General features: G+C 35.3%; 1 protein-coding gene across 2 annotated transcripts in view; it reads right to left on the bottom strand.

The window, feature by feature from the left end:
* The window catches only part of Rab11 (RAS oncogene family member Rab11), a 48,186-nt gene that overhangs the window by 23,361 nt on the left and 12,102 nt on the right, over window positions 1–12,723 (bottom strand). For both annotated transcript variants that reach the window (XM_069819469.1, XM_069819468.1), the window contains exon 4: window positions 114–388. In XM_069819469.1, coding sequence (XP_069675570.1) covers window positions 114–388 — 275 coding nt within the window. The remainder of the gene's footprint in view (window positions 1–113; window positions 389–12,723) is intronic.

Genomic DNA, 12,723 nt, shown 5'->3' with positions numbered 1-12,723 from the left:
TCAAAAGAAGAGAAATGCTACGAAGAAGAATGCAGATAAATCTATTGCTTTTAGTCATTAATTAAATTACCCACCATTGACAACTAAACAACAAGATAATGATAATTAATTACCTGTAAGAATATTTTGGAAGGCCGTTTCAACATTTGTGGAATCCAAAGCTGAAGTCTCAATGAAAGAAAGTCCATTTCTCTCAGCAAATGCCTTAGCTTCATCTGTTGGCACAGCCCGCAGGTGCCTTAAGTCCGATTTGTTGCCTACCAACATGATAACTATATTTTGATCTGCATGGTCCCTCAGTTCTCTCAACCATCGCTCCACATTCTCATATGTCAGATGTTTTGCAATGTCATACACCAACAACGCTCCCACTGCACCACGATAATACCTGAAACACAACACAGTTCGTTTCATTTTAATACAATATACTCGACTAGTATACCCAGTTACTTAGTATATAATGACTATGTCGTTTTCTTTCCCATACATGATTTCGAACACATGTAATTTACGTTCTATGAATCTGAGGTGCATGAAAATAATACCAGTGGAAAGAGAAACTCAAGAAGTTTAGTTCCTTAGCCTAAAGACGTTCAATGTGTCCTCTCTTGGTAACACGGCATACATCAAGCCTATAGTCAAGTTCCATGTAGGTACGCGAATTTTCCAACCCACAGATTCTGAAGTTATGCCTGTTCACCTTACCAGAAAGATGAAAAGTGGCTTTGTCAGAAAACACCATGCAACGAAAATTCATCGTTTTCAATTAAAGTCTGCATACTTATGCAGAAATTTTTTTGTAGCACTTTGTCCTCTGGTTTTAGAGCTTGCAGCAACTGTAGTCGGTACGGATGAAATCGCAACCATTTACGAAGAATCTTGCCTTAAAATCAGTGTATCATTTACGGATTGTAGGCCCAGTGGGTGGATCTGCACCAGACTTTGTTCGAGAATGTCGTTGCATATTAATAATAGACTGGTTCACATGAACATCAAGCTTTTCTGTCCTCTATAGCAGTCATTTCGCCTCAACAATGAACAAATTTGTTTATATGCGCTATTACGAAGCAGTGGTACCAACTAGGAAAACAATGTTGCCACAACTAAATTTTTTGAGTTTCTCTTCCTATTGGTGCTATTTTCATGCACCTCAAATCCATAGAACGTAAATTACATGTGTTCGAAACCAGAAAGGTATTTTGTAGGAGCCCTGTACAGTAAAACAACTTTTATATATTTTTCACATTTTTTCGTAAGTCCCTACAAAATTCCTATACTTTCCATGTTAATTTTGATGACAGTAGAATCCCGTTTATCCGAAATTAAGGGGGCAGAGCAATTTCGGATGTGATTTTTCAGATAATTGATGGGAAATATTTTCGATAAAACTGGGAAAGAAAGAGATTGTTAAGCATGTAATTATAAACTAGCACAGAAATGTTTACCGTCTTCCCCCAATATTTCCACTAATAACCTAGCCTTCTCTTGAATTATTGGTCCTGAGAATGGCATTCTCTTTGCACGTTGCTACGTAAACCAAAGAAACACGGCTTCGTTTATTTTTTCCAATTGAGCTTCTTTCATTGTTTTCCGTACAATAATGTTTTCTTTTACTTGCCATCACTCACGTAACCAAAAAATAAAACGTACCGATAACTGCAGGCGGCCGGGTAGCTCAGTTGGTAGAGCAGCTGGCTACGGACTGGAAGGTCCGGGGTTCGATCCCAGGTGGTAACAGGATTTTTTCTCATTGCCAAACTTTCAGAACAGCCCCCAAGGTTCACTCAGCCTTTCTATAAAATTGAGTACCGGGTCTTTCCCGGGGGTAAAAGGCGGTCAGAGCGTGGTGCCGACCACACCACCTCATTCTAGTGCCGAGGTCATGGAAAGCATGGGGGCTCTACCTCCATGCCCCCCAAGTGCCTTCATGGCATGTTACGGGGATACCTTTACCTTTTTTTTTTTTACCGATAACTGCAACTAAAATGAATTGGAAATTGGAAACTTATCTGGAATGCACATAACATGATCCTGAAATTCCAGGGTAGGTGGGGGAGGCGAAAAGAACGTCTCACTTAACGGACTGGCCACACCTGGTTGCTGTACAAAACAAGTGTTTGGGGATGGAGGTGGAAAACAGATGTAGCATTGCTGTGAGGGCATTGGCACTAAAATCTGTAGCCATGCTATAGGGGATGAACAAAATATTGCAGGGATAAACAAAGCATTGGCTTTTTTTTATAAGCCAGAATTCGTTTATGAGGGGTTTTCCTGTATATATTTTTCGTTTATATGTTTTTTACACTTACTTGATCGTATTTAAACTTCAGGAGATAGAAAACGTCATTTACACGTTCTAAACCAATTTTGCGCGAAATTAAATTTTCCCTGAAAATGTATTAACGCAAAAAATACAGCACATGTTCATTGTTAAAATGCGACTCACTTCGAAATTCGAAGCTACCCATGCTTTCCTGTACTCATCTTGTGACCTTTAATACTGCTGTTACTCTTTTAGAAACTGTGAAACATTTTGTAATTATTAAAGAGTTACAATTTGAGGACATGACTTATTCCTTAGGAGCAAGCAGTCCAAAATAACAGATTTTTGTTGTTGTTGTAAAATAAACACATGTTAGTAAATGAAGATCACACTGGAAGAAGAAGTTAAATCAGTGTCACATAAGTTTCTGGGCTGGAATTTGAAATGTAACACATCAGCCAGCTTTGGGTCTAAGCAGCTAAGATTTCCTATAAATAATCTTACATTCAAGAATACGTTATAAATTGAGTACTGTATTAGACTCAAAGATGGCTTAACTATCGAGTTCTAAAATTCTCTTTGAAAATTCTACTAAATTGACTTAACTTGTTCTCCCCAAATACCTTCAAATGCTATTTCAGAAGTTATTTAATGTCATTTCAGTTATACGTTTTTCTCACTTATGCATTTTTTTCGTCAGATTCCTATAAAAATGCGCAAATGAAGTTTTACATATTTCCTTATAGCAGAGCTTTTCAAATGTGGATGTTATGCATCCATTTCTTCTAGTTTATTACGTAACACATAATTTGGATACATTAAAATCCCCAATCTATATCAAAATTTTAACAATAGTAGAAAGATGTGCTTGAAAGAGCATTGGGATAATCTAGGGATATTTTAGCTTTTGCTGTATTCATTGAGTGTTTTTGTTCTGTTTCTGCACACTTCCAGAAGGTAGTGTTCACATTTCTGGTTGCACAGGTTGTAGATACAATCTTAAGTAGGCTAGTGAAACCGGTTTATGGTACAGACTTTATGGTGAAAACCATCAATGGCAATTCTGTTCTTGAGATGTGTTGGTCCAATTTCGGCAGTCGATCATTGTACTGGTGCTGTAGAATTCGGGTTTTATTTCTTCTCATTTCCTGCAGCTTATCTTCATTAGTACACTGTGAGGCCTGGTAGACAATAGTAGTATCTCATTTTTACATCCTCCCAGGCTAGTATGTGGACCAGTCTGTCCGTAGGACTTTCTTCAGTAATCTCGCTTTATCTTGTTTAATTTTTCTAGAACACTTGTTGGGAGATTAGTCCAGACCATTTCTATTCCTTATGCTGCTAGTTACCTCTGATTGAGTTTCTGGCTTACATGTACTTCTATTATCAGGCAGTATATCTTATTTGACAATTTATCAGAGGAAGAACAATTGTTTGTATGCATCTGAAGACTGATTAGTGTAATATGTTATTAGTCAGTGATGTATGCAATGGAGGGGGGGAAAGAAACTAACCACTCTACCACATTATCTTCTGGCTTAGTTGCATCATGAGTGGTGCCTTGTTAGTGCCACTTGTGAGGTTCAGACCTGTCTTCAGACAGCTGACTAACAACAATAAACAATGTAGATATTGACACTATGGCAGCTTTGAAGAGAGGTGGAGCTAAAATATTCCTACATCACCCTAATACTCTTACCAGCACATCTTTCTACTGCTACTACTACTACTATTATTATTATTATTATTATTATTATTATTATTATTATTATTATTATAACATTTTGCAACCCTGTCATACTGAGCAACACGTTTAAATTTTGCAGTAGTTTTTCTCCTGCGATAATAGATAATTATATTATAATTATGTAAATAGTACTTCTATTTTGAGTTGCGTATAATTTTGACAGTCTAATTTTAAAATTTGTCGTGCTTTTCTCCCCATATCATTCAAATGTTTAATTTACCAAAAATTTAATGACATAATACAACAGAATCACGATTAACTGTTCTGTAGATTATCCATTAAAAAAAAAAAATAAGGAGTTTAAATGTTATACAGTAATGAAGTAACGACTTACTGCTTTTTCCTACCTTCTATTACATTCGATATGTTTATTTATAATGCAGACCCATTCGGGTCACAATTTGTACACCCCTAACAGAGCAATCCTTACACCTATGCTGTGAGTCACTAGTATTGTGCAACTGATGTTGCTGACACTTGTTTCAAATATTTTGAAATAATGACGTAAAGGAGATGCAACTCCCTTCCTTATATGATTACTTACTGGCTTTTAAGGAACCCAGAGGTTCATTGCCACCCTCACATAACCCTGCCATCGGTCCCTATCCTGAGCAAGATTAATCCAGCCTTATATTATCACATTAAAGAAATAAAATACGGAATAGCAAAATTAATACTATTGAATATTAATAATGTTTAATGTTTACCACAAATATTTTAACAAATAGATACGGAAACAACAATGATCGAAATAAGGACATTTAGTTCAATTTATTTTAGGACTGATAAAATTGGTATGTTAACTTTTAAAAATTACTCTGAAGAACTGGTGGTGGTGGTGGTGGTGGTGGTAGTAGTAGTAGTAGCAGCAGTAATGTGGTAGTGGTAGTAGTAGTAGTAGTAACAGCAGCAGTAAGTGGTAGTGATAGTAGTAGTAGTAACAGCAGCAGTAAGTGGTAGTAGTAGTAGTAGTAGTAGTAATAGTAGTAGTAACAGTAGTAACAGCAGCAGTAAGTGGTAGTGATAGTAGTAGTAGTAACAGCAGCAGTAAGTGATAGTGATAGTAGTAGTAACAGCAGCAGTAAGTGGTAGTGATAGTAGTAGTAACAGCAGCAAGTGGTAGTGATAGTAGTAGTAACAGCAGCAGTAAGTGGTAGTGATAGTAGTAGTAGTAGTAGCAACAGTAAGTGGTGGTAGTAGTAGTAACAGCAGCAGTAAGTGGTAGTGATAGTAGTAGTAGTAGTAGTAGTAGTAACAGCAGCAGTAAGTGGTAGTGATAGTAGTAGTAGTAGTAGTAGTAGTAGTAGTAGTAGTAACAGCAGCAGTAAGTGGTAGTAATAGTAGTAGCAACAGCAGCAGTAAGTGGTAGTGATAGTAGTAGTAACAGCAGCAGTAAGTGGTAGTGATAGTAGTAGTAGTAGCAACAGTAAGTGGTGGTAGTAGTAGTAACAGCAGTAAGTGGTAGTGATAGTAGTAGTAGTAGTAGTAGTAGTAACAGCAGCAGTAAGTGGTAGTGATAGTAGTAGTAGTAGTAGTAGTAGTAGTAGTAGTAGTAGTAGTAACAGCAGCAGTAAGTGGTAGTGATAGTAGTAGTAGTAGTAGTAGTAACAGCAGCAGTAAGTGGTAGTAATAGTAGTAGTAGCAACAGTAAGTAGTAGTAGTAGTAGTAGTAGTAGTAGTAGTAGTAGTAGTAGCAGCAGTAATGTGGTAGTGGTAGTAGTAGTAATAGTAGTAAGAGTTGTGGTAGTGGTGGTAGTAGTAGTAGCATTAGCAGTTGCAGCAATAGTAGTAGTAGTTAACAGTACTCATAGTATTAGCAGTAGATGCAGTGACAATAGTAGCAGTAGCAGCAGTAAACACGCCATTATGTAATGAATGAATCATGCATAAATTATATTAATATGTTCACCGAACGTGAACATCACTCAAAACTGGTTGCCAGGAAGACGTTTACCAGACAATTATCTGCACCTTATCACCACCACTACGAAATCCTTGTTCCAACGTCCTTGTCACACAGGATATGACAGTACGAAACATGGGTTGGACTTTGTTGCATTAAATTTCAGGAGAGAGGCACACTAGCTTAGGGACTAGTAGTCGGTAGATAGTTTCTTAAGAAAGGGTCATGGTGTTATCCTTTGCAGATTATATGAAAATTTTGATGGACAAAACAGATTTAGTCCAAGTATTTTAGTTTCTCCTCGTCTTACTTCAAAACTGCCATATCATGACACCACTACTTCAGAACACATTTAACAGATTAATAAATAAAATTAATACACTCTACCACAAGACATTTATGACGCAATTTCAGGGCTACATAATAACATTCATCCTAAGAAATACTGACGTAATAAAGAAGTTACAATAACTGAGAGAGAATATACGTTTTGTGCGAAATTATCCTCACATACATGTTACTACAAGTCTCAAGAACTCGTTGCAAAGGGACTTCATACACTTCTTACATATTATTCCTCTCTACTTCTCCATTCTTACTTCAGATTTGGACTGAATATCTCTCATGAATGAGTATTATTTGCTGTGAATCAATAGGCACATCAAAGTGCCAGTACGACTTTGCCCATAGATTTAATTTTATGACTAATAGTGACTGAGGAAGTAGTGAAATGGCAGAAAATATGGGGGTACCCTAAAGGCTAATTCACACGGGGATAGTTTAAAGGAGTCAAGTGCTTGGAGCAAGTCGACTTTCCTTCAACTTTCCCCGTGTGATATGGTCGAGACAGTCAAGTTGTGACTTGGCAGTCAAGCAGAATTTGAGTTGACGACCCACCAACTTTTGTGTCCACTTTCCCGTCACGTGACCAACTTTTCTCCACCACTTCCCTCGTGTGAATGCTAACTTCTAGCAACTTGGCAGGTAGAAAGTTTGTAGTTTTAGGCCTATTGTCGAAGTAAATTAATAAGTGGAATTCCAACAATATCAAAGTTTTTGGAAGTGTATGAGAAGTATGAACTTGTATGGAATATACATGACAAAGAATACCTCTATAAAAACAGCGGGAATTATTATTCCAGAAACTAGTCAGTGAACTTATGGAACAAGGTTTCGAAAACAACAAGGCGCCAATTAGCTGCACACATGCTTTAATATGTGCTGGTGGCATCTTCAGTTTCACCAAACTAAAAATGCTAGTTCACTATTGACTTTTATTCACTATAACAGAATACAAGAATTCAAACACCACTACGAATACAACATTCAGCGCGCTTTTTTCCAAGCATGGTTTCAAGTTTAATGTCTCCGTGTGATCACAAATATAGCATCAAGTTTAGAGACTTCAAGCACTTGACTCCTGTAAACTATCCCCATGTGACTCGGGTTTAAGAAACCAATTCCAACAACATTTCTGTCCATCGAAAGTTTTGTCCATCCACTTGGAACTCACTTGATTCTGAACTTATGTCCCTAGTGTGGACAGCTGATGTTAACAATTTGTCTACAATAAACACGAGCATTTCTCATGGATTGTGAATGTGCAGCACAATATAACTACATATAGAGACAAAATTCTCAGTACTGATATAAAAAGTCCTGCAAGATAAGGTGCAAATACATGTTATGGTAATATGCCACATAAATTAATGTATGGTAATGTTCATACATATAAATATATTATGTACCTACGTATGCATGCACACTGTGTATCTATGCATAAAAAATACGTACATTTCTCAGCACTATTAATATCCATGAACTTTACTATCTTTTTAATTACAAGATGGCAAAATTAAGAAAATCGTTACGTTGTCCATGGAGTCAAAAATGATCCAATAAATCACGTTTCAGATTCATATTCTCTTATATCAAACATTCAATTCTGGTCTGACATATTCCTCCAATTTTAAAGGTCCATAATGGCTTTCAAATGAATGCATTGAAAAAAACCTAATGTGAGTTACTTCTTAAGAGAATTTTTTTTTTATAGAAATTACATTCTTCAAACTCCAGACATATTTTCCTTTGAATTTCCACAATGATAACCCAGTAAAAAAAAAAAACTGTGTAGGCCTAATCATTTCAATAACTATGCCACAAAAGAACTAAATGGTTTCACGAGTATTATTTTTAATGTCACTGTTATAGTTTTGAGTATTTTGGTTTAATATTTCAAACTCAAAACTGTATATAAAATATGTCAATATAATTTTAATTACAGCTCTCCTTTCCTGTTTTGTGAATATTTGTTTACATTATATTAACATTGGTCTTTTAGATGCAAATAAATTTGTGAAAGCTTTTAGTATATAGGTAGGCCTTTTATTAAAACCAATTTTCAGCTTTTAGTAAATCATCATTCTTTGTTGTTCATTCCACTATAGACCCAAACTCTTTTTGTAAAAATATTTTCATATGAAGAGTTAGCGGTAAAAACAATGAATGGCACATTTCTGTTAAGGATTAGATAATGATCTAATTGAGTCTATAACTGCAAGTTGTATTGCTGTTTCTATAGAAAATAAAGGGAAGGATTACTGTATTCGTGGTGATAATTCTCCTTTTTACCATTTTTCATAAGAACAACATTAAATTTCGCAGTGATCCATTGAATTACATAATGACATCAACCTTAAGAAAACTGTGACATTCATCGTTTTTCCTGCGAACTCTTCATATGCAAAAAACATATACAGATATAATGAACATGAATAAAATCTGACCCAGTTTATCAGAAGACACTGTATACAGATGTGTATACCAAAAACTATCTAGTACAGGGGAGACAAGGGAGGAAAAAATTTTGTGAAAATTTCCAAATCTATATTTTGTATCACACTATGTTTATATTTCCTATAATGAGAAAAAAAAACACTTTAATATATTTAAGCAGCACCACTAAAATACTATAACCACAATTTCTACATAAAAAACAAACAGCTAAATTTCACAATAAGTCTGTGACATAAAAGCCCAGTACATCTCTTACACAACCCGGAAAACAAGCAGTGGCTAAGAACAGGAAACCAAAGAGATAAAGGTGTCTGCAACCACATCACTACAGGTTTCGAAACAGTCACAAAATGTTTCAGAGTCTGTCAGATTCAAGATCTAAAATTAATCAATTCTCACCTTCCGTTTTTTAATACAATCTTTAAAAATGACCACCTGCCAACATACTATAACAATTATGTAGTTAAATAAGATAAAGTAAGAACCTATTTAAAAGCATTATCTTGCGTACTTTTTGCATAATGTAAAGAAGATGTAAAAAAAAAAAAAAAAAAAACCAGCGTCAGTTTAAGAAACTTTGAGGACAAAACCTTGGATTTTCATACATAAACATAATACACTGGCATGTTCTACTGTAATGCCTTTTCAGCAAGCAGCATCAAGTCAAAAGATTCTTTCTTCTCTTAGCCAAGGACTTGACTCTCACTCTTTTCCTTTGCCATTATTCCTATTTATTCAAGTCACTGTTGTCTACAATATCGTACCATAGCCTCAACACCTAAGTTCTTTTCTGATATTCAGTTTCTTATCATTGTATCTTTTGTTCATTCCCCATTCTAGACGTTTAACATTCACTCCTCTAAACAATATAGTGGAAACTGTATTCATATAATACATTATTTTGAATAAATTTTATTCAGCTTCCTCCAAGTGAAGGCTGCCTAGAAGACAAAGCTTACAATCTCAAATCACATTGATTCATGCACATTAAGATAGTTGTGCTCTACTTTTATCAACTGAATTGACGCACACATACTTTTTGCATTAATATTTTATGCTTATCTACATTTTGTCATTCAAATACACTGTGAAATGTAATAACATCTTCCATATATGAGATTAGTAAATTATTTTACAGTACAATACATCCAAAAGTTTGAGATGGGCAGGGCATGTAGCACGTATGGGCGAATCCAGAAATGCATATAGAGTGTTAGTTGGGAGGCCGGAGGGAAAAAGACTTTTAGGGAGGGCGAGACGTAGATGGGAGGATAATATTAAAATGAATTTGAGGGAGGTGGGATATGATGGTAGAGACTGGATTATTCTTGCTCAGGATAGGGACCAATGGCAGGCTTATGTGAGGCTGGCAATGAACCTCCGGGTTCCTTAAAGGCCAGTAAGTAAGTACATGGATGTTTGTACAGAGTCATCACTGATCATGCACAATGGTCGAGGTTGGAACAGTTGTCAAACCATCACAAATTTGCTGCAGAAACAAACCTTATGTCAACAAAGTATGTAGCCCCTAACCTAAACACCACCTGTCTAATTCTGTCTGTAACATACCAATTTCAAGAGACTTCGGAAAATGTTCATATACAGCTGGATATAATTTATTAAATCAAGGGGAAGAGAAGACAGTTTCGAGTATTCTGCAAGCACAGACAGTAAACACATCAATTATCACCGCATCTTGTGCCACTTTAACACCAACAAGTTGACCACATGGGTCTGAGTTCTGTAAGCAGGAGTCGGGAGTGTAACCCAACTCTTCTGAAGGCATGCCAAGGCCAGGACTCCTTTGCTAGCAGAGGCAAACACCAAAATCTAGGAATCTAGAATATACATCCCAAACAGCTTAGCATTTTAAGAGGAACCATGGAAAAGCCACAAGAAAAATGGATGGCCTCAATTTAGGATATCGAGATAATGGCCTCATATTTTATCAACTAACAAAAATCAAGCCTTACATTTAGATAAATTATCAAACATGGTATTGATAATCCACATCCATCTGCTCCCATGAATGATTGATCTCTCATCTGATTGTTCATCCTGACTTTTATGCTGTTGATATAGATACCCGCACATATCTGTAATAATGAATTTTAAATATTTTTGGTTTTATTGTATGTCGAAGAAAATATTTCTTTAAACTTCGTCAACAGCTTCAAGATAGATATAAATGTTAATGCATCCCCAAACTAAATATCTTGTTTCTAAGAGTAGCTTCGTTATGAACAACGATTCAATGCTGGAACTACCATTCCAAAATCCATTCTAGTAATTACTTCTGAGGAAAATATTTCTCTAAATTCATTGCTGTACCTTGAGCACAAATACCTGCAAATAGTATTACTGATAGGATGGTGATGGATAGGGAAAAATGGAGGAAGAAGCTAGAGGAGGCTAGGGCCCAACATTGGGCTGTTAGACCATAGTAGTAGTATTACTGATACTCTTAAACTGTAATGTTACGAGTAACATCGAAGTTCCAAAGAACGAGGAAACCAAAAGAAACAAGAAGCCTTATAAAGAAGTTAACAGCCCTGAACAGAGAGTTTCAATAGATACAATCAAACACAAATCCCTAGAGGAATAATTACACTGATCACTTGAGTATTTACATGACAAAGAAGTAGTACACAAGTCACATATCGTACAATTAAAACTAGGTACGCTATTTCGAGAGATCAGAACAAAAAGACTGAATAAGAACAGAAAAATTCAATTAAACAGTGGAAGGTCAGAAACAGCAAGTCAAAAAACAAGATGCAGTATAACCTACATTAAATACATGATAGGATTGTTTCGCAGGTCATTTTCACAAAATCAGTACTGAAGATTTATTACACTGCATCAACTACTATAACAATAACCGAGATTGAAAACTAATAATTTCCTTCAAATCAGAACAAAGAACAATGGAATTTCCCAGAGACATAATGGAATCCAATTCATATGATAACATATAAAGGCAATGTTTTTAGAGTAACACGAAATTATACATAAAAACTTCTTTATGAATGTCTAGAGAGTAAATATATGAGAGAGAGAGAGTAAATATAAAAAATATAAATAAAATATATAAAAATCTGTTAAATATAAAAATACGTTGTTGTTGTTTTCTAATGCCAGGCATTTGACGAAGTCATTTGACCTCTTGCACTCCAATATTTTTCAAAGATATTATCATGGTATTATCATGGTCAATTCTTGTCTATGCGGATGACGTGAATATGTTAGGAGAAAATCCACAAACGATTAGAGAAAACGCGGAAATTGTAGTTCAAGCAAGTAAAGCGATAGGGTTGGAAGTAAATCCCGAAAAGACTAAGTATATGATTATGTCTCGTGACCAGAATATTGTACGAAATGGAAATATAAAAATTGGAGATTTATCCTTCGAAGAGGTGGAAAAATTAAAATATCTTGGAGCAACAGTAACAAATATAAATGACATTCAGGAGGAAATTAAACGCAGACTAAATATGGGAAATGCCTGTTATTATTCGGTTGAGAAGCTTTTGTCATCTAGTCTGCTGTCAAAAAGTCTGAAAATTAGAATTTATAAAACAGTTATATTACCGGTTGTTCTGTATGGTTGTGAAACTTGGACTCTCACTTTGAGAGAGGAACAGAGATTAAGGGTGTTTGAGAATAAGGTTCTTAGGCCCGATTGTATACACCATTTAATCTTAGAGCAGAGGTTAAATTGATCTTTGTTTCAGCTGAACTTGGAATTTTGTGTTGTATAAAGTCTAATCTGAGATTAATTTGTCTCAAACTAAAGTCAACTTTGACTGAAGAAATTTCTCCGATTAAGTTAGATGATCCAAGTTCAGTTATTTCTTTTCTGTTTGAAATATACGAGTGACAGATTGTGCAAATAAAATATCCATTATTATTAATATTAATAGATATGGTAGATAGATTTATATATATATATATATATTTCAATTTCTTGCCTTAATACACAAACATTCTTATATTTTATAAGGCTCTATCGTG

This window comes from Periplaneta americana, chromosome 2, assembly GCF_040183065.1.
Source record: "Periplaneta americana isolate PAMFEO1 chromosome 2, P.americana_PAMFEO1_priV1, whole genome shotgun sequence".
Classification (NCBI taxonomy): domain Eukaryota; kingdom Metazoa; phylum Arthropoda; class Insecta; order Blattodea; family Blattidae; genus Periplaneta; species Periplaneta americana.
Note: the sequence above shows the minus strand (reverse complement) of the source record. Positions and strands in the feature narration are given on the sequence as shown.